Source organism: Helicoverpa armigera, chromosome 7 (genome assembly GCF_030705265.1).
Source record: "Helicoverpa armigera isolate CAAS_96S chromosome 7, ASM3070526v1, whole genome shotgun sequence".
NCBI lineage: Eukaryota > Metazoa > Arthropoda > Insecta > Lepidoptera > Noctuidae > Helicoverpa > Helicoverpa armigera.
The window spans coordinates 6,145,976-6,170,012 of record NC_087126.1 but is presented as its reverse complement, the minus strand read 5'-3'; the positions used below and the strand labels follow the sequence as shown (position 1 = coordinate 6,170,012).

Genomic DNA, 24,037 nt, shown 5'->3' with positions numbered 1-24,037 from the left:
TCATATGAAAATTGGTATGTTAGAAGAAGTTAACAAAAATCTTCATTTTTTTAATTCAACTAGTTTAAATTAACTCACGCTATTCCGTTTCACGTTATTTTAAACAACAACATTAATTTTCAAAAGCTTGTTTGTAGAAATGTAGGTAATTAATTTCCCTAGAAATGGGCTGAGGGCGTTATACCATCTCGCCAAAATTATTACTATTACCACATTGGTTTCTGTCTCTAACATACACTATGTTACTTGGTTCCTTTGTAACGAAATATACTCAAAGGCTTGACTTAAAAGGGCATATCCATATTCCTTTCAACACCACGTGTACCTACTACTTAAATTAATATCAATTTAGCTATAAGATCGTCGCTTAGCGAAAGCCACACTAAGACTTCGTGACGAATGCCTGGAGCTATGCGAATGATGTGTTCGATGAGTGTCGCAGGACCGAATCGAGTGTAGCGAACGTATATCATCCTTTCCCTCAGCTTTCGCCAGCGCTTCGAAGCTGCCGTCGATCGCCTTCTGTGGCCGCTTAACGGGTTTTATATGACCGCTGAACTTTAGAGCAAACTTTAGCTCTTCTATCAGCTCGTATTTGAAGGTTGTCTGAAATAAATCGAAGTAAAAATATAGTACGCCTTGCATTTATAAAATATCTAAAACATTTGCCACACTGGGACATATTTCTCTTGAGTTACAATTCCTACTTAATGTACAGGGACCCACCCATTTTACAAGAAATAACATACATACATGGTGTCATATGTGTACTGTAGGTATACCTATAGTTATGGGAAGGGTTTCGTAGACACTCTAGTTTAATCTAGTACTCAAACAAACATCTGTGTGAACTAAGACCCTCAACTCTACGTTTGTGCTATGTTTGTACAAAGGACTACCTAAATCAATTTGTTGATAACGTAGGTAATTATAGTTCAACAATGAGGCAGGAGTAACCTCTCTTATCTTATATTTTCCTCATGATATGGTACATCCTTCCTCATGATAGGTATACATTGTATAGGTTACTTACCTACGTTGCAACAAATTGCTGAGCTCAGAAAAAAAATAATTCCATATTTAACAAAACTCTACTGATTGTCTAAAAGATATCCAACAAATGAAAGTTCCGCTTCCATAAAAAAGTCATTAAGTACTTACGCTATATTTAACGGATCTCTTGAAAACTCCCCACAGCATATCTATTATAGATATAAACAGTCCTATGAGGCAGCCAACGCCGAGCACTACGAATGCACCCAACATGTTCTTCATACCCAACTGCTTCTGATCTGCATCACGTTTTTCCTATAGACACACAAATAAACATTTTGAAATTCGAATCCAGATATTTTTTTTATAAATAGGTATGTAACAAGAAGGTCTAATACAAAATGTAGCCATAACTCCAAGAGATTCTTTGGAATTAACTACAAGTTCTGTGACGGTGATATTATTATTAGTTTTCAGTAAATAATATGTATAACTTACTCCACACTTCCCACCACCTCTTTTCTCTTTCCACCAAATGTTCCTTAGTTTTTCTATTTCACCATTTTCTTTGAGTTTTAGTAATGCATCATCAATATATTTTTTGTAAGGCGATTCTACAAACAAAATAAGATGTGAAATAAAGCATTGGTACTAATATAAATAATATTTGAATGTAATTCATACTTTTTTTCATTCCGATGCCATAACTTTTGGAGTCAAGAAGACCACCCACTTGCAGTAAGTCGCAATGTCTTTCCTTATAATATTCCAAAGATGTGGATTCCATAAAGAATGCATAATTCTGAGTTTCAGCCCTAAAATAAAATTTAATTGAGGTATAATATAACACTGAAGGTGAATATTTAAAACTTAAAAATATATTTTTTTTTCTTTTGAGGAAATGATTTTATTTATATAGGTATTATTAACCAGTAGACACCAATGTCGTTCTCTTTGGCCAGCCAATTGTGTGCCTTCATTTTTTTGAACATAGCCTGGTATATCGGGTTTGTGGAATTCTGTAAGAAAACATAATAATTTCATTACACAATAAATAGTGGACTCCAGTATGTATTTATGTTAGAAGACAAAATGTAAAAAAGAATGTAGATACTTATAGTTTAGAATTTACAAAAAAGACTGATGATATTGATTTATGTCTAAATAATATATTAAATTGACCTACCTCAAAGAACTGTTTAGTGGATCCTTTTTCCTTGGCGCCGTAAGTAATTGATTTTGACTCATAAAGCTCTTGAACTGTTTCGAAAGGCAAGACGTTTTTCTCGACAGTGAGGAAGGCGACTAACGTACCGACGTATGATGCCACCATTACCATGGTGAAAAACCACCATACACTGGTTATCATACGGGGACCTATCGCTCTGGAAATAAACAATAAACTTATGTGTGTACTATTATTTTCACACATTGTCCTTATTGCCACTATTGTAGGCTCTACGACTATTAAATACGATTCAAGAAATAATATTGAAAATTATAACACAAAATTACCAAAAAATAGGTCATCAACTGAAAAGAGTTAAGTTTCAGGAAAAGTAAAATACAAATTAAATATCTGAAAAATAATCTTCCGTATCGATAAAAACATTAAATGTCACTACATAGTATATAAAACAAAGTCTCCGTCCGTATATCCTTAAATCTTTAAAACTACGCAATGGATTGTACTTACATGGGTGCAATTTCCGATCCTTGCTGCATAACAGATCCTATAATAAGCCACACGGAGTTGGCGAAACTGAACTGATTATTCAATTCCTCAGGAGATTCTATACAGGGAACTGGATTCTGCCACTCCTTGTTTGATATACGGCCCACGAAGATCATCGTGGCTCCCAAAGCCAATTGGATCAGCATCATGTAGTACCAAACCTGGCGACGTTTTATTATTTTTTATATAAAAAAAAAATATTAAAAGTAAAACATCACTAGCAATTTAATTTACGTATTTTCTTTCACAATTTATATAATTTGTATTTTTTTTTTTCAATTTTGGTGTTTTGCAACCACCAGCATTGCACAAGGAATAATAGAAAACCTTTATCGCAGGAAAAAATCATCCCTTCATAAGATTCAACACTCAAGAGCTCAAAGATGAAAGTTGATTTTAAACAATCCACTATCGACATGATTTCCTTATTTGCATAATAATACGACAAAATACACATATTGTAACACTAAAACCTTATTAAAAATACCTCCTTAGAGAAGACAGCCATGAAAGAGAACATCTCAGGTGGCTGCTTACTGGGCTCCTTGTACAGTATTCCGATACCAAGTGTCATGAACGGCGTGGAAAAATCTATGCCACTCTGTCTCACTGCCGTTATAGTTAAATCACATATAGCTAGGTCAGCTCTCTACAAAACAACAAAGAAGTCAATATCAGAATTTCTTCAAAATCCCGGCTATTTATAAAAAATGTGAAGACTATATGTGCGTTACGTTTTTAAACAAGAAAATAAAAAATAAGACTTTTTCAAATAATTGAGAATTTAAGATGAGAGTTTAAGCATAGGAGGCAAAACACAAGCTTCAGAATTTCTTCTGTGACAGCCGATACGACAGACAAGGTTATTAAGTTTAATGACAATAAAATACCTAATCTCGCACGGAGCTAATTCTTGCTACCAGCGAAAACATAAAATAAAATAGTAGTATCTTTTGCTTCTAACCGCAACAAAAAATAAAAGCTAGAATCCCCACCAACTCTTGCTTTCACAATTTTCTCAATAGATACTAATTTTCACATTTGAAATATAACTTGGAGTAGGACTTTAAATATAAGTACAAGTACGTACTTACCTCTTCTCTAAGCTGAAGAGCCATCCCAGTCCATTCACCGGACTCAGTTTTAGTGCCATAGTCGTCTTCAACGGCGAATTCGTAGCTAAATCCTAGGATTTCACTCAATTTATCAATCAAATCAATTGTGAATCCTTCGTACTGATCGTTACCCTCTAATTTCTTATCTGATTTTCTCATGTATCCGTATGGCGGAGCCTAGAACATACATATAACCACTGTACCATTATGTGCCTCATGCTTATAAAATGACGTGGATGTATGAGAACACAAAATATTGAATAAGAACACTTACCAAAGAAATCAGTACTCTTAATGATTTGTTCCTAAGTGCTGACTCTTGCGTGATTTCTGCATCAGCTACAAGCGGTCTGTTTATTTTCAATTCATTGTTTGTCCAATTACCTATCTGTAAGAAACCAAACATTATATTTAACAATACCAACATGAACTTATTCAGAAAAAATCTTGTTGAAAAAAAAACATTTCCAAAAAGTTTTAGATTGAATTTAAGATGTTATTGCAAATGTCATAGATAAAAGTTTCAGAGTGTCCTTACTGATTGATTGCCAGCTGAAGTTAATTCAAGTATATTGAATGTGACATCAGTCCGCTGTCCCACCCCGTCGAATATCAATGACCTTGTTAGTCCTTCTACCTTGTTCTGTAATAAATCAAACATAGGTACTGTTGAAGCAATTGATAAAGTTTTTTAGCCATGATACTCTCAAGCCGTTCGATTTTTAAAAGCTCTCAGGTCCAATAGCTTGTACTGCGATAAGCCACGTCATTAAAAAAAAGAGTAAATGACTGTAAATGGACCATAGACCGACACTCACCGTCTTCATAAAATTGAGTAGTGTCGATCCGTAACTCCAAGCTTGGTAATTGTCACAGCTCAGAGCCTCAGGTTGTACCTTAACCTTCTTGAAAGCAGCTGCGAATACTTCGACTGCATCATGTATGAGTAACACTTGGGTTTTAAGCTGTTCAGGTTTAAATGTTTTTCCAGTTTCTAAGTTGAGTGTGGATGTAAAGTTCCACAGTTTCTCATTGTCCTTGTCTTGTAGTTCTACTAAACGAAATCCTGAAACGTTATTGAGAATGTCAGTGCCGTAACTTCTTAAATCTTTATTAGTACTATAAAGGTGAAGAGTTCGTGTGTTAGAAGCGCTAATCAAAGCGCTAATCTCGGGAATACCTGTAGGATTTCAAAAGATCGTTGAGATCATGTTTATCTAGACATTAGGTTATCTCTTTATCTCGGTACACCATGTAGCTACATTCCGTCTTGACGCGGAAGAAACCACTTGAGAATACTATGTATATAAAAATTAAATTATAAATTTAAAAAAACCCCCGACCCAAAAAAAGTACGCAATAATTATGACAAAAGGTTAAAAACGCTAAACCCTATAAAAAGCAAAAAATAACTTTTAACACTACGTAAACTAAATTTTGTCGTGTCGGGGGACCGCTCTAATTCATTACTTTAGATACGTTTTTTTTTTAAACGAATGTTGTAATTAGGTAGGTATCATTTGATTTATATAAGTATTTATGAAGGTAAAAAGCGGTCCCCCGACACGTCAAAATTTAGTTTACGTAGTGTTAAAAGTTATTTTTTGCTTTTTATAGGGTTTAGCGTTTTTAACCTTTTGTCATAATTATTGCGTACTTTTTTTGGGTCGGGGGTTTTTTTAAATTTATAATTTAATTTTATTTCATGCTTTTTAAAGGAGCTCCTTAATTTTTCCTTCTTTCATTTAATTTATTTTATCTTAAGATGGGGTCGCTATGTGCGATCTCGGCCAAAGGAAGCTGTTTAACAATCCTCATGACAAACTGGCTCTGGGAGAATTGCACAGATTGAGAAACAATAAAGATTAACCTTTGGACATTCTAGATATTCAGCAAAAATATAAATCGGTTTATCCGTTTCATTCCGGCATTCCAGGGTTTCATCCGCCACATCCCATTTCCAGCATCAGGTTCTCGTCAATCAGAAACATGAAGAGAACTCGTCAAGACAAATTTAACGAGCCCAAACTCGATAGATTTACTAAAAGGCAGTTCAGGGTTACGTCTCCTACCTTCGTGCCCTAACAGCAGACCAGCTCAGTGGTTCCAAAAGACATTAGTGTTTCAAATTTCAGATCCCACATATACTTGCAAGTAAACTGAGCGTGTAACATTCCTATCACATCTAGCAAACGAGCTGATGACCTTGAAGACCTGAACCGATTTCCACCAAACATAGCTAAGAACACTCCTGACTGACATACCTTTTAAACAAAAAAAACCGCATTACAATCGGATCATCCGTTTGGGAGCTACGATGCCACATACACACACACACACACACACACACACACAGACACGTCAAACTTATAACACCCCGTCGTTTTTGCGTCGGGGGTTAAAAAATGATGACGAATCAAACTCACCCGTCATATTAACTCCTCCATATTTGAACCGACTCATGTCCAAAGTAAAGAGGTCGGGCGATACGAAGATATACGAATGTTCCTCAGCCATCATGCCCACTTGCTGTGCATGGAGCAATACTTGTTCCAAGTATCTTGATGGAGAATCCACCACGAAGTTCTTATAACCATTGTGTTTAGCATCGATAAGTACGTCCCTATGAAAAATATTTTAAAAATTAAAATATTTTACGTCGAACTAAAATGAAATCTAATTATTGTAGCTTTCGTTCAAGTAATTGCCTTAAAATTTTAAGTGAAGATAGATGAGAGAAAGTTTCAGGACTAATAATAACGCGAGTGACTTTGTCTTGAAGAAAAGTTTATAACTTTATCAATGCACCGCCTAACCTTGTGCATACAAATCATTACGAGTCTAACACAAGTATTATTTTCGTGCTTGGGTAGCTAAGATAGAGTTTCCGATTTAGTTTATCTTTAACCTCAAGGGAAAATATATGAAGTCACATAAACAAATAATATCCCCGTATTCCCATGAGCAAAACGAAACAACTAAAGCAAAACTTGTATCAGAGCGGAGATTTCCGTATTATTCCCTATTTTGTTTAACGAGTAGGAGTATAAAAGAATATTAAGAAAAATAAACTCTGTAACACGCCACAGCTTGCAGGATGACGCCCACATTTCGGAACTACAGAGAGATTATTTTATCTTTTACAAATAAAATGCATACTGTCTGGCTGCAAAATGTACCCGTATTTGTACTGTATGTTTATGTTTTGTATCACGGTGCAATGTTGTTTTGAGTGATTAGTGGTTGAACTTTCCTCTGAACTGACAAAGAAATAGTACGGTGAAAAAAGATGGCGGGATTATTTAGACTTCTTCTCTTTGAGAAAATATTAAAATGGGTGAAATAATTGTGATCCCACTGTGTTATTGGGCAATGATTTTTTCTAAATCTCTAAGTATAGATTTTAATAAGATAGGTGAGATCAAACGAACTTATTTTAATTGTACGTTTTGAAAAGAAAAATAGGAAAAGAAGATTTAGAATTGAACTGAGAAGCAGCACGATCATGTCTAGCCCAAAGGACGTACAGCTAAAGGAAACTAAGAACAGTATACGGCATTCTAAAATATTTATAATAAACAACAGTTTACCTGTAATCACCCCCGCTGAGTTCCCTCAAACTGACGACTAAAGTGTCGTTGCCCATCTGCAACAGCTCACTGACGCGAATCAAACTGTGGCCCTTCGTGTACAGTAGAGTGAAATTCTTCCACTCTTTGTGTAGGATCAACTTTTGTAGCACCTGAAAACATAAATTTAAAAATTCAACCAGAATCACAGCTTTGAATGTGCCTTTTTTGCGTTCTTTTGACAAAACCTACGTTCTCATTAGGCTACTTGCCCACAGACATCAGACCCTTTGTAGGACTGATAATCGGATCGATTTTTTGTGACACTATCTAACAAGGAATTTCTTACCGAATTTTTGTAGGACGTTTGCGCTGCACTATTGGTGTCAGTGAGTTCTATTGTTGTTCTACAACAAATCGGTCACCGATTTATCGGACGTGGGCGGGCAACATTATAGTTGATATTTGTTTGTTTACCAATAAAAAATTCATCATCATCATCATCATCTCAGCCATAGGACGTCCACTGCTGAACATAGGCCTCCCCCTTTGATCTCCACAGATACCTGTTGGAAGCGACCTGCATCCAGCGTCTTCCGGATAAAAAATTACCCTTGGAAAAATGATGGAATGAGTTCCATTTCTCCTAGAAAGGGTTAAGCACCCATCAGGATGTAATGTAAAGGAAATACACGCATAACTCAACTCAGTTGCTAGGTTTTCTTCATGTAAAGTGCTAAAGCATTCTTTATTTCTGAACATTAAAATCAGGTCTCATATCGTCGTCAAATCTTCATGAGCATTTCTCATCAGATATACGTATAGTTTTGATCCTCGCAGTCAGATTTCAAACAACATTTTAAAACACCGAATAGCTTTTTACTTGCGTTTTTTTTTTACAGGCTGAATTTTGCTTTTAATGTTTTGATTAATTTTTCATGCTCTCATATATTTTTAGTATCTAGTTCAGCCTTAGTTGCCTCTATTACATACAAATTAGCAATTTTATGAAAGCTTTTAACAGTCTTTTTTAATTAAAAGGCATTTTTATTATGCTCTTAGTCAAATTTGTTAACACTGAAAGTTGACACAATAAAAAAACTCTTCGAAATGCAGGCCTTTAATAAAAAAGTTAATAATGCTTCAATGGCCACTATAATGGACTTTACAAAAAATACATAAGACATATAGGTAAAAAAGATATATCTACATAAGTACAGCTAAATATATGTAGTTACGCTATTTATTACAGATAAGTAGTTCAAATGCAAGGTTCAAAGTTAAAAGACAAGCTTGTTACTGACTGATGATTAGATCTACAGTTCAATCATAATTTTAGCCCAGCAGTGTCAATAATAAAATACATAATGATTTGTTTTGTGTACTTTTATCAGTTACTTTTTCCACTATGAAGTTGTTTTTTAATATACGTACGTTTCCGCAGGACAGTGATACGGCGGAATACTTCGACGCCCAATCAATGTTCTTCTATACAATATGTTTTCATTTTTATATTTTTGTAAATAGTATTTTGTTATTTAAAAAGATAATTACTTTAAGCTTGTATATATGTATAGTGTGTAAGTACATATGTAGGTATTAATTTTCAAATAAAGTTTTAGCATATAAAAAAAATAAGGATTCCTTACCATATTATAAGCAGTAGGGCTAGGATACATGTTTAGCACAAACCAGTCATCAGAATATAAGTCATTATGTTCTATACTGATGTGTGGCAGTTCCAGCGCGTCACATAAACCCTGAATGATTTCACTGGAACGGCCTCCTGTACCGTCTATGATGCCGATTACACCTTCCTGAAAATTTAAATATATTTTTCATTAGGTAAGTGAATAAGTTCTTTAAAAAGTAGTAAGAAAGCGATTAAACATAAACTTGAAAAAAAAATAGTTTTAAATATTTGTTGAATTTAGTATAATTTATACCAGTAAGTAATATAACATTTTTACCTGAGTAGTGGCAGATCTTATAAAAAAGCGATTTACTTTTAAACCCATACATAAGGTCATCATCATCATCTCAGCCATAGGACGTCCACTGCTGAACATAGGCCTCCCCCGAAACAGACAATACACGGTACTAGATTTTAATCAAGAAGATACAATTTTAAAAACTCTACTATAAACTACTGACTATAAATACCTCAAGATTTTATTACGATAAGTACTATTTATTCAAACGAAACAGACAACTAGACTAATAACAGAAATATACGGGGAACTAGTTTTTCTTTCCTGCAAATATAATCATAGCCCAAGGGTGCGCCATAATTCCATTTGTTTTGGTTTTCGCTTCCAATATGCAGTCCAACAAAGAAAATATGAATGCAAGAGAAAACATTTTTGTTTTCTTGTTCAAGTTATCAATGTCACTCTACATACTTTGTGTAACTTGTGTGACTTCGTATTTGTAAATTCGCTTTTGTTTTAAACAAATAAAAACAGTAATATAATCAATTTACTCTATAAGACTAAATTCAATTTGAATCGAAGATGAACACAAAGTTTGCTTTCTGCATCCAAATTATCTCGTACCATGTAAAATAGGTGGGCGATGAAAAACAAATGAACAATTGAATAGAACTCGTAAAAAAGTTGCGTTTTACAGTCAGATCAATGAACAGAAACCAAGACAATTGACGATAGTAGAAAAGACAATCCGTACTAATATTATAAATGCGAAAGTAACTCTGTCTGTTTGTCCGACTTTCACGCAAAAACTACTGAGCCGATTTAAATTAAATTTGGTAAAAAATTAGCCTTAAGCCTGCGAAAGGTCATAGGCTGATTTTTATCTCGTGCGGGAAATAGTTTTCTCGGGCCGCGGGTAAAACCGCAGAAATCAGCTAGTTGTAAAATAAAACGATCCATATCAATCGCAGGATCACATTGTTTCAGACGACTGAATCCAAATTGAATGGGCACAAGCAGTAACTTAAATGAATTTAAATATCTAGCAATTAATTATGCTTTGTATTTTAACTAGTTTTACACTTGACTTCATTTTATTTGTTTTTAACCCTTGAAATCGCTTAAATTTTTAGTTTCAAATGTGTTTGTCCTGTGAAGTGAACTGGACATATAAAATAGTTGGTAAAGTTTATGCATACCTCCGCTAGTTGGCATACATATTTGCTTATTTCCAAAACTTCTCCTCGCGTGGATACTTCTTTTATGGACGCAGTGAAATTAAAACTTTTTGCGCTCACCTCCAGAGCAGCTTTCATGTCTTCTGAGTCTTTGTAAAATATTCCTCCTGGAATGTTCAATATTGGGGATCATTACAATATTGAATAAGGGATAATAGAAACGAGATATTTACAAAACAAAACGTTTTAGGATGCCTGAAAGTTAGGAAGTTTTCTAAAATGTTTTTCTACAATAAAGAAACGTTCATAATAATAGTATGCAAATCTGAGTGTATGAGTAGATCACATGTATTTTATGATACAATTAACAGCCTAAATATGCAATAAGGTTAAGTATAACTAAAAATAAAAGTTTGAAAATTGAAACTAACCGATCGGAGGTCCTTCTTGCGCTGAAACACATTGTGACACACAAACCAACAGCAACGGAACCAACACATGCATATTTCTATGAAATATTTTCACAACCACATCACTTTAAACTAAACATTGTCAACATAATCACAACACTGGCCGCGGTAACCTCGTCTTACATTTCCTCTAAAAAAAAGTAGCTTTAATTTCTCCTCAAATTAAATGAGTATACGTCTCAGAACTGTGATTGCTGCAGATTTACAGTTAATCAATGTTTTAGAACATTGGCGTAATAAACGCTCAAAGTTTAGGCGGCGCGTTCGTAATGTGTTTAGATCGGTATTGGACGGCACGGCGCTCGCGACACCACGCGTCAGAAATAATCCCGCGCCTATATTTAGGACAGGTTTTCCACAAAACGACATACTTTATCTCGATACCGTCTGTCTCAGTCTGGAGTGACGGTTTGAAGAAACACGATTTACGGAAAAAACGTGTTCGCTGTTTTTCAGCTTGTCCCGACTTTTGGCGATACAATACTAACGTTCCATCCATTTTTTTCTCAAACGAAATAGAAATCAAACGATGTTTGAGTAAAAAAAACTAATAACAGGTGTGTCTCGTCAGAAAATAGACATGTGGGATATTTCCGTATTCTTTTTGACTGAAATTGTGATACATACATAGATCTTAAAAACAGTCATTGAAAGTAGAGATTTACTCTTGGTTGTAGGAATGCTTACTTATTAATTTATTATTTCTACCTATTTGGGTATGTACATATATAATGTATAGGCATTGGGGCCGTAAAACTACTTTTAGGACTAGAAAAACCGATCCATAAAATAAATGAACCCAGTCCTATAAGTGGTTTTATCGCTGTACCTACTGCTATTTAAGAGTTGAAGGGAACAGACCAGTCCTATATAAACGTAAAACGATAGCAGACTTAATGAAAATGACCAATCAACCTGATGGCTCTTACCGTTTGTGCTACGTCCGTCCACACACCAATGCACGTTGAGAGCCATTCAAAGCGGCCAAAGGGAAATTATAAATAAATCATTCATTTTCTTTCTCTGTATTGAAAGATTGATTTTTTAAAGTATTGGTACCTAATGGTAAAATGAAATTCAGCCAATTAGACTTTATTTTTTTGGATGTGGTTGTTTACTAATGTACCTACATATACTACCTACATATATCATACTACATAATGAAGATGCTTTAGTAGCTAAGAATCAACATGTTCTAATAACACAACGCATTTATTAAATCTATTCGTTTATTTCAATACTAGCCTTGTTATAATGTGCCTAACTACCCTTTATCTAGTAATAGGACTGTAAAAATATATTCTATACTTATACATTTTAGGGCTGATTTTTCAATCATCAGTTAACTTCTATCTGAGGAATAAATATGGCGGTTTGACATATTTTCCATACTAAAACTGTCAAAACGTTAAAAATATTCCTCAAATAGAAGTTATCTGGCAATTGAAAAATCAGCCCTTAAAGAAAATTGTATCGTCAAATAACAAAAGTTGTTTTAGCTACATAAACGTTTTGTCGAACTTCTGGCAGGTAAACTCGACTTGTAAAAGGTTTGCACTTAGTAGAAACTGGGTCGCCATAACACGTTTTATAAGGGAAAACTCGTAGTGGTAACAGTTAACGGAACCCTCGAATCCAATTGTTCTACATTTCATCAAGATTAGTTCGTATGCAAGAGAGTGGTCGGCCATTGACGCATCGACGCGCCGTATGTGCTTTAGGAAGGACACAAACTTGCTTTTTATTTCGACAACAAACAATAAACAGTATATTTTCATCAAATGGGATTTTCCAAAAAGAACATAAGTGAGTTTGTCCATCTAATAATTAATTAATATGAACGATTGCATTTTATGTAAGAACAAAAACCTAATTATATACATAAAAATAATAGCATCACGCATAATCCTTGCTCACACTTTTTTGCATTGAAAAAAAAATATGTAAGACAAAAGATAAGTGAAAGTCATTATAGTCAGTATTTAAAGTAACTTTTAGGCCAAATACATTTTCACGGCTTTAAAACCAAAATAAACTCAGTAAACTCAGCTTACTTTGTTTGCTAATTTTAAGCGGAAAGTCGTTCGCGTAAATTCGCCCTAAATAAACACCAAATGGAAATTTACAATGGGTCGATCGATGGAGCCCAATAAAATGTTTACGAGCACGATTTCGAAACTTCTGTTTATGAGTAAACCTATAGCTAAACAAAATCTAGATATTGCAATAAATGAACAATTGCAAATTCAAACTAATTTTGTACAAAATGCCGAAGACTGAAAAGTGATTAGGTACCATTTAAGCAATTTGAACTCCTTAATTTTCTTTGATGTCTGCATATTCTGAAATTAATTGACATTTAGACTTGGTTAATTCATTTATTTGTACGGCTCAGTGAATAAAAACCTTATTTAATCTTTCGTTGTGAGTGTCCAAACCTTTTATTTGTAAGTATATTTATCTGTAACTAGCTCTTTACCTGAGACCATTTTTTTGTATTTTGCAAAGGACCATTCATAATATGTATTCGTATTTTGAGAGATTCTAGACATACGGCCTAAGTAAATATTAGTTAGTAAATATTTATTTTGCCGATATAACTACCTACTTACCTACTACATATACACATTTGAAAACATTGCATATTAATATAATTAATTCTGGCTCTACCTGGGCAAAAAATACTTTTCATTCCAATAAAATATTATGGACAGATATATTTCAAAGAAATCAGCAAACGGTACCTACAGACCAAATGCTCAATTTGATGTGTAAACAAGATAGGCTAAAAGTATTTTGCCGTTTCACGTCTTTACTTATAATTGTTGTTATTTTTATAGCAATAGCGTTTATTTTAGGCTGAAATCTATTTGTTGATACAATTCAACAAATCTGCTATTTCTTTTTTGTACAATTTTTATAGCTTTTCATGAAAGTGACAATGAACTTGCGTTATGTAATAATCATCATCAAGTTTTATATAATACCTAATCACTGAAAATACATTCAGAAAAAAGTACACAATAAAACCCAGGACATTTTCCCGGAAAATTGATTTGTTTTCAGGTTCCGTTCAAATAAAGAAAGCTTGGTTTTCAATCCATTTTGGTCATTTTGCTAGCGACGCGGAGTTACATTTTTTTTATTTAGCCTGTGTTGTCCCAATGCTGGGCAAAGGCCTCCCCTATAGCCTTCCATCTTTCCCTATCGGTCGCCATTTGTGGAGTTACAATAAGTTAAAATAAGATCAGGATGTAACACCTCTTTTCGCAATGTGAATGAAACATTAGGGTCAATATATATTAAGGTTACTGTGTGAACATGTTGCATGAAACCATTCAATTGAAAATCTTAGCGAACGAAGTGGTATTTCCTAAGAGCGTTGAGGTTTTAATAGCTTTTCATAACGTTAACTTCTATCTGAATGAATATCTACCTTTAGTATAATAATTGCTAGATACAGATATTTCAGTCAAATATTATTTTAACGTACTTAATTACCTACTGGCAGTCTACATCAAATAAATATGTTTAAAATCTCAAAAGACCTTAATTCTTTTGCATAAAATTGCAAAGATATGTGGTACAAAACACGTACGTATGTATATTTTATTAATTGATCAAGTTCGAAGAAAGTCACAATTTCTTATTTATTCTTACTTGTTGAAATAAGAGCCTTGAAATATTAACAGCAGGTTAACTAAGCTATAAAATGGTCAAATTCATCTTAACTGACGCAAAATGCCTATCCTGCAAAACTTTAATGTGGCTTTTTGGCCGGAAAAAAGAAAATTGAAAAACGGTAATGGCGATTAAATTATTTCTATTACCGGCCAGGTGGATTTCATGGGAAAATAATAGCTCTTGAATTTTTATGAATGAAATAATTAAGTTGATAACTTATTCTTGTTCACGGTCATTGACTTGGGTCAAGGTTGAAAGAATATCCTTGTACCATTAATGACCTTGACGAGATCTTGTGAAAAATGTCCTTGGATGATTGCAGATTGAAATCGGCAGATCTGAAATGGATACAAAAATAGTTTTGTTAAGAAAATAAAAGGGTAAAATATCTTACGGTCCAAAACATAAGCAATAAAACCGTAAATAAAGTCAAAGAAACAAACGGCACTCACCTCTAATCGGTACAAGTGGCCACGAAGCTAGAGTAGCGCAATAATTCAGTACTCGACATAGACTTCAATGTTAAGACAGCCATTTGTCAGAAAGCTCCAGACAAGTTAGTTATGGGGTACAACACTATACATATGTGTTAATCGATTCTTGATGATGTACGTAGTCATACTGATTGTCTGATTAACCTGGTGGTTGTTAGAAGACTCAGGAATATTGAGTAAAAAGCCCTAAGGACCAACCAAGATTATAACAGGATAGGTTCCTACTAGATTCCAACCTAGTAACAAAAACAACGTACTAACAATTTGGGTCTCAAATGAGTGTTACGTAAACGCGGATTATTGTCATTTCTATACAAAAAGTTACATTTCAGAAGACATTTTGACAATTTAATGATCCATGTTATCGTCAACAACAGAGGCTGATTTGATAAGGTAAGGCTGTTATAATTATAAAAAAATTGCATGTTTGTATAAAACAACAACTGTCCTACATCCCACATTCAATTTGTCCTCTTCATTTTAAAAGCAAAGGCAAGTGGTAAGAATGACGTCATTAAGGCAACACTCGGTGCCCACGACAGCACGTTACCAGCAAACGGGTCATCTATTGGTACCTTTCGTAATTAAGCAATTTCTGCAACAGACAACTAGAGTGGACTTACGAGACACTAGGTTGGCGAGCTTTGGTAATGAAAGTAAGTTCTTATCTCAGGTATAGTGCAGTATACAAGCTGTTGATTTGCATCCGTGCCATAGTCAAGGAGGTTAAAATTAAATACGTAAATAATCGATTTGAATTACGGTAGGTGGGAAAAAGCTAATATGCGCTGCTTTTTTTGATGTTGTAATTTCATGGTATTTCAGAATTTAGCCCACGGTTAAACACAAATCATAACAGAATTCCCCCGCGGCCACAGTGTGTGCGTGATGGCAGCTATGTGTGCGTAGACAGAGAAAACTAATGTCTACGTGTGTGCGTGAGTGTCGATGTGTGAGTGTCTTATCTACGACATGACAGCGCGAGCGCGCGAGCGAGCGAGACCGAGTGATACGCGATAGCAATCATTTTACCTAAAGTTTCGAAAATCACCTTCATTATTGTCATTAACTTCGTTTTACTTTACTTAGGTACTAATTTTTGAGCATAAATTTAACACAGATATCTTATTAACTACAGTAATAAGCAATACTAGTGCGCGAAAGAAAGTTCACTAACATGTTAACAGCTGATTGATAAAATGTTCGTTTTGCTTTATCTTTCAGCATAAAGTTTTCGCAGTGATTTAGTTTTTATTTTTGAATTAAATTGGTTAATAATTAGAAATTTTGCTTCCTTCTTAACGGTCTTAGGACCTTGGAACACGGAAATCTTATTAATGACGTAATACTAGTGCGCTAAAGGAAAGTTCACTGACCTGTTAACAGCTGATTGATAACATTTTCGGTTTGCTTTAACATTCAGCGTAAAGATTTCGTAGTAATTTTGTTTTTACTTTTCGATTAAATTGGTGAAAGATGTGTTAGTTAAGTGTAGGCACGAGGTGATTCTTTCGGCTCGTAGGTAGGTATTATTGGCGTGGTTAAGAAATCAACTTATTTACACTAATAAAATTGATTAAGCTGACTACGTATTTACAAAATGTACAAATAAATTAATTACCTAGTTTAGTTACCCGGAGGTACTGTTCAAAGCTGTCACCTTCACACTCTTGGCACAATCGAGCACGACGAAGTAGGTAGCTGGTTGTCCTTCAGCTAACATAACACTATCACATTCGTTTTTAATGTGTCGAAAGCACTAAGTTAACGGTCCTAGCACATAAGTCTGTCACATGACCAGCATGACCCTCCGTGATGAGGGTTCCCGGTCGGTAAACATTTCCCGGAACATAGGTATGTACGGCTGTCATTGCACATCCTTGGCAGTCGTAACGGGTAGTCAGAAGCCAGTAAGTCTGACACCAGTCTAACCAAGGGGTATCGGGTTGCCCGGGTAACTGGGTTGAGGAGGTCAGATAGGCAGTCGCTTCTTGTAAAGCACTGGTACTCAGCTGAATCCGGTTAGACTGGAAGCCGACCCCAGCATGATTGGTAAAAGGCTCGGAGGATGGATGGCTGTTAGTACACTGTTGTCACTGATGGCATACAGGCGGACCATCGCCACCAACTCGTGTTCGTGTAGTTTTCCGTCATTTCGCACTTTGTACCTACACGTCGCGGAATTCAAAGCGCACGTACGCAGCAGCGGCGGCGACATCAAACACACTGCTTGCCGTCGGGCGGCGCTTGTTTGTTCCGGCTTCAAGGGCACGCGGGGAGCGGCGAGGCGAGTGTGTGGGAGTACTCGCACTGTGATTGGGTGAATTTGGGTAACCTGGATGATCTACGATTTTTATTGAACGATCGTTGTTGCGTATGCTTTGTGCATGTATCGTTTGCGTTTGTGTGAGTGCGCAGCGCGGTAGTAAGGCTAGTAACACACGCGCCGAATTAAAGTACGGCTGGGTTACACTGACGGATATACGTAAATAAGAAAAAAACATGAAAAAATTACCTACACATTTTTTCGTTGATTTGGGTCGAGAATCATTAGCATATTTACGTCCTTGACTATGGCACATTTTTTATCCAGATGCACCAGGATTTAAAGTAGATACTAAATCTCGACAACAGGTTGTAGGAATCTTAAGATCATTCTTTTTACGTCGCGAAATAAATACGTCCAAGTTATTCAAGAAATTCGTTCTTGATATTACGAAACAACCAGTTCATATATTTGTTTGCCATTTCCATCCGCTAGCTTATCATTCATCTACATATGTGGAACTGGGTGAAAAAACGCCATGCTTGTATTTTTAGATGGGATATTTTCAATGAAATCAGTACATCCTTCCGTTTTCTGATAAAAGAAATAGAATTTCATTGTAAACAGTCTTCCTACGCATTGATGGCATCGTCGATTGTACACAACCATTTAAGAATTTTCCAATGTCTATAGTTCGCGAGAAACCAAATACAGACAAGCATGAGTAACTTCTATGTAAGTTAAAGAAATTTAAACACTTTCTATCAAGTTCCGACATTGCTACGTTTTGCTCTGATTTTAATTGAGTAACATTACCTGCTTAGTTTTTGTGATTGCAATTAATTCAAATGTTGCTTTGGTAGGAAATTATGTTTGTTGTTATATTTAACTGTTACAATCAATGTGACTCAATCCTAAAGGTTATAATGTGAATTCATCAGCCAGATTGTGTCGATAGACGCGCCATATTTTACACACATGAGAGTCCAAAAGTATATCGAAAAAAATAACTTGACACGCTGAATATAGAAACTTAGTCATAACTTCACCAACAAAATTAATATCCCTTTTGCACGTTCATATTTTTAACTATTTTAGGCAGTTGTATTAGGAAAAAAAGTAACGTTTATCTTAGTAGTGAACTTATCACCAGCTGGACGCTAAGGTGCAATGCGTTGTCCGATCTCGTTGTCAGTGTGACCACTTGCAATTCTGCCACTAAGTGGATTTAATATGGCGGACAGGGCTCGCGTGCTCGAGTTTCTCGCAACCCACCGAGGACCACTCTGGCAACACTTTATTTCAACTATGGTTCCCGGTATTAATTAAGCTTTACGTAATAGGTGCCGACAACTAAACTGCAGTCGGTTGATACATTAATTTTTGAAAATAAATTTAATGTTAGATGAATTGGAATGATAAAGAAAGACCTGTAATGGGAGTAATAAACAAAATGTTGCTAATCCCAGCAACTTGTAAAGTGACGTGAGGCTACCATACAAAAATACAGCTGGTTCGAGACGACCACTAAATAAAAAATACAATAAAAGTCCTAACCTTCAGACAGAGCAGTATAACACATAGACACACAGTTATAATTTTACTGCAGTGGCATTTTGTAGCTCTTCAGTCACAAAGTATGAAAATAAAATCATTTTAATAGCGCAGATGTCTTTATAATGCCATTATATTGATGGATACTGTCCAAGCCGTTGCAGACATGTCATGAATATGAAGATGCATTGCGAGACGTGATTTCGAATGAAGACATAAACTTTACGAGGACCTTGCAAATATCAATAGTGCATCATGAGGGATAATCCACTTTACTGTGTGATCATGCAAATCCTAGTCTACGATAGATAGAAATAAATTGATCATAAATAAAGTCTTCGACCTTCTGAGGTCCCATCGAACATCGACAAATAAATCACTAAACTGTTTATCTACTTAAATGTAAAACGGTTCATGTTTATGCTGTATGATTTGATTTAAAAGTGTGATTAATATTATCTGCTACTATAGTGTAAAAATAAAAAGGCTTTAATTTTTTTTCCAGATAACACAATTAGAGTAGGTACATCCTATTTCATTCTTCTCTGTATTATGTTACATTTATTCAGAGTTCCAAATTGCAACCAACACACAACTGTGCTCCGATTCGCCCAACATTTTGCAGTTGCAGCTATAATGTTAAAAGAGAATTTTGTACAGATGGAAATATTCAAATTTTATAACTATTGGGTCATCACAACAAGAAATAGAGCTTCAATAATTAAAAGCAGTCCATTTCTACATAACAATTAATTAGAAAATAGACGTCCCTGAATAGAGAGGGGCCACTGCATAGAAACGCGATGTTGAGTGGGAATGAGGACGATGCATTCCTAATGGCGTTTAAAAAATTAATAGGTTACCTAGACATCTCTGGCTTTCTTTAGAAACGAGGTTGTACTCAAACTAATTAAGGTTTTTTGTGGTTTCACGTTGGAGTAAGCTGTGCACCTACTCATTATTTTATATAGGTATTCAGTTCATTTATTGTGGCTTTAATGAAAATTGTTGTACCAGGTCACGGACGAGTACTGCCTCAATTTAAATTTATTTTAGCTAGTAATCATTTGGCGTAGTGTGTATTTTATGTGTCATTCTCGTTTAATTTTGTGACAATTAGCTAATGAATATTCAAATTGCAGTGTGATTCAATAAATTAATTTGAAATAATAACAGCTTTAGAGCTTTTGACTAAACGGCAGCGTCCATAGTTCGTTTTTCATTTTATTATTTTCAGAAAGTTTTATTATCTTCTACTTAGTTGCATATAGATGTAGGAACTGTTTTAAAAACAATAATATAAATATTATTACCGCTTACAGTACATACTGGTTATGTTTGATATTTTTGTCTAGACATTGCTGCATTGGTGCGAATGTTCAAAACATACTTTCGTCTATTACAGATATACGCTTAATACTAACTACAGCTGTAAAACGAAATTCGTTCAGTGACGTAATTACGCTTGATCCTTTCGCATTGTAGTTCGACAAACTTCAGATAACTTCAAGAGTCGCTATCGATCTAGAACAAATATTGTCTAATACTCGACCGAAGCGAATTTTAGTTTGTTTGAATTACTTTTTCTGAACAAACAGTTTTAGAAGAAAGAGTGCGTACCTTACAGGACGTGCATCAATTTGATTTTGTTTTTCCAACTTCGAAGTCTGTAATGCATGCTTGAAGAATTTGATGGAGCGGTTCACCTTTCCACTGTTATCTTTCTCAATACCCCTTGAAATCTATAGCTTAGTTTATGATTTCAGTTTGAGTCTCGTCAATCCACTTGGAATGCTATTAAATTTATGAACATCGTCAAAACAAAGGTCCTTATTCTGCAGTATATTATTTATGTTTTGGAATCCATTGAGACAAATATTAAACATATATAAATACTTGATACCTTGATTAAAAAATCATTTAAATTTTACATGTGTGGAATATTTTCTAGGTTTTCTTTTCCCAACTTATGACGTGTGTGTGAATCCAATATTAAAATTCTCGTGGCGTGCCTTAATCAACGGCTGTAGTGTGCATATCTTTGTCTATGCAATCCGTACACATACAGTGTGACCCGGTTTTACGCAGCTTCTGCGGCCGATGTTACTAGGACATTTTGTCACAAATGAAATATCATTTTGTTTCTACTGTTCAGTTACTCGTGTTTGTATTCTACCTTTATATATTTCTGAATGATTGTTTGAGTACCGAACTAAGTATAGTAAGTATCTACTTTATAAGACTTTGTGTATTTTGTGAACTAGTGAATACGGTGAGGCTACTTTTTCCACGTGATTAAAACTACGTAGAATTGAATATACAATTTTCAATTTTCAGACCAGTAATAAATGCAATTTTATGCTGCCAACCGTTGTCCTAAACTTGAGCGCCGCTGTCTGCTCTCATAAGTATCATCCACATCGCTAACGAGACGTCTCTTCAACAATAAGAACAAATCTCTCACTATTTTTGAATTATTCAATAAAAACCGAATGTGAAGCCAGTGACACAAGTCGCGATGTGTCGAGACAATGCGCGAATTATAATAAAATATTGAATTTTTTGCATGAGAACGAATCCGTCGTCGATCCAGACAAAGGAAAGCATTAAAATCCTTTTTGTCTGACCCTTTCAATAAGTTATTTCTATAGAAAGTTATAATGTACTTACGGCACCTTTTGGCGTGGTGACGAATCTCAGTGTTTTACTCCAATTTGTAACTTAAAGTTCTGGCGCGGGACTTGTGATTAATATTTTATAGCCATGTTTTGAGTAGTGCTTAATGATTCAGGTACCTTCAATTTTTTTTTCTGAGTACATTTAAGGAACTGATATAAGAGGTGGTAATTAAGACGAGAAATACATATTTTAATGTATCTAATAAAAATTGCATATGAAATAAGTAAACTGCCTGAAATAAAAAGAAATCGCATGTGACAAATAACTAGGAGTACCTATAAATAAACACATGCAATCCAAAAACAGATTAACTTTAGACGGTAACTCCAATGATACGACACGACCACGATTCTCAATTTTCGATATAACCTTGGTACGACATTAGTCTGAATATCAGAACATGAAACTTAACGACAGCCGTAAGTATTTATGTAGAATCTGGAAAGTATTTGGCTAACGCGTTATCTGCGCCATCAATTTCCACGTATGATTGGACAGTAACTAAACGTCACTTTGAGTAACCGATATTTTTGAGGTCATTATTAGGAATTGAGACACTTTATATATTGAGGTCATTATTAGGAGGAGATCTTTACAAGGAGGTCGCTCCTTGTAAAGCGCTGGTACTCAGCTACATCTGGTTAGACTGGAAGCCGAGGCCAACATAGTTGGGAAAAAAGGCTCGGAGGATGTGGATGTGTATTAGGAATCCAAACATTCAGGTATGACCATCGCTCGATTATTTCACTATATCGGTTTTTCTGTCGGCAGAAGTTCATACTTTGCTGGACCAGGAAATCGGATGCTAATTACAAAAAATAGGGCTCGTACAGCAATTTTATTCTTATAAAAATAAAACGGACCAAACTCCAAATTCCAGTGCAGTCACCTAATCCTAATCCATTCGATTGGCTTTTGGAATTTGGTTCAGATACCAGATTATTTGCTCAGCCCAATAGAGCTCAATAGAACCATGTAAACTAAATAGATTCGATCTTCCATCCATAGGTACATTTAGTTCTAATCCCATAATTCTATATTTTAAATAATTAATTTTAACACCCATCGGTGATGCAACAGTTGTCTATCAAGTTTTAGGTATCTTCCATTTTAAAACATTCGTAGTGGAAATTCAAAGTGTTTCTTTAAAGTAGTAACAATACAATAGGTACCACCATCTGTCCAGTTACGTGTACTAAGTAGACAGATCAGTACATCGTGTAGGACGTAGATAGCAAAGATCTCTTTTCGAATACACGTTCAAACTTTATCAATGTCCAATGGATGTCGCTAATGCTGTTTGTCTTGGAGCGTAGGTAGCGCTTTGCATCTTTTGAAGTTTTGCGCTAAAGAAAATGCACAAAAGTTTTGTGGGAAAATGTAGAATTGTGAATTTTTATCCAGTTACTATGAGATTTCAAAATAATAAACATACTTACATGCATGCAATGACACATTCAAATTATCCTGAAAATAAATGTCTATTTTACCCTGCGCTCTAACCGCAGCAGGATCGTTGCATCAAAAAGGTAACAAAAACGTTACTGGCAAAGGAAATAATTACAACCAAAAAGTTTTCAGTGAACCACTCAACGCTACTCCAGAGTTCAATAATTCACGTTGTGGACATAACTCTCAATATGGCCGGCACCTGCCAAACAAGGGCTTATTAAAAGCCAAAATTGATGCACAGTGGTCTCATTCATAACGCGCGGTAATAAATCGCTGCCATTAGGTAATGTGTTTGTAGCGAACAGTGTAAAGTGTCGCATTGTGCAGTCGACGTCAACACTGCACTATCATAAATCAATCTTTACCAACCCAGATTGCTCGAGTAATATGAAACAAACGAATTTCGCTGTATCGGTTTCTCCGTTCGAAGTATTGTACATTCCTGGAGAATAAATTAACCCATTTACTGTTAAATAGTGGTTCAAGAACAACAGTGTAGGGAAGTAACTCGGGTGCGGAACTTGAGCCAAATCGTTTTCCTAGTAAACTATTGATCCGGGCAGAGTGACTGAATGTAATATGCATGAACGGGCGTTTGTATAGGTTGCACTACGCTACGCATAGAGCGCATACGCAAAGAGTGAGAAGTATGGACTATTCATAAAGCCTTAATCCACTTTCTATCTATGGAATGTTATGTGCGTTAATATTCCTTTGGTTCAGGTCAACGTAAAGAAAAAGTTTACTTAGAGTTTTAAATTAAAATAATTTCGTTATATTAAGTACATTGTTCGTTGATGAGTTCATCGGCGCATATTCTAAATATTTAATATAAATTAATATTTATTTAAAACTAGGCTACGAGTAAATATGGAGTGAATTCCATTCACTAACTACTCTTTGGCGCTCTCCTTGAA

General features: G+C 35.0%; 1 protein-coding gene across 1 annotated transcript; it reads right to left on the bottom strand.

Moving 5' to 3' along the window:
- LOC110380097 (glutamate receptor ionotropic, kainate 3) lies at window positions 1–11,742 on the bottom strand. The gene is made up of 17 exons (XM_021339973.3): window positions 10,953–11,742; window positions 10,543–10,688; window positions 9,062–9,229; window positions 7,434–7,585; window positions 6,270–6,466; window positions 4,662–4,909; window positions 4,382–4,486; window positions 4,118–4,231; window positions 3,823–4,020; window positions 3,216–3,377; window positions 2,690–2,889; window positions 2,180–2,378; window positions 1,924–2,012; window positions 1,678–1,808; window positions 1,492–1,607; window positions 1,162–1,308; window positions 1–606 (listed from the first exon to the last, which is right to left on the bottom strand). Exons 1-17 carry the CDS (start codon window positions 11,023–11,025, stop codon window positions 349–351), a joined length of 2,703 nt encoding a protein of 900 aa, XP_021195648.3. The 5' UTR covers window positions 11,026–11,742; the 3' UTR covers window positions 1–348.
- Window positions 11,743–24,037: the final 12,295 nt, after the last annotated feature.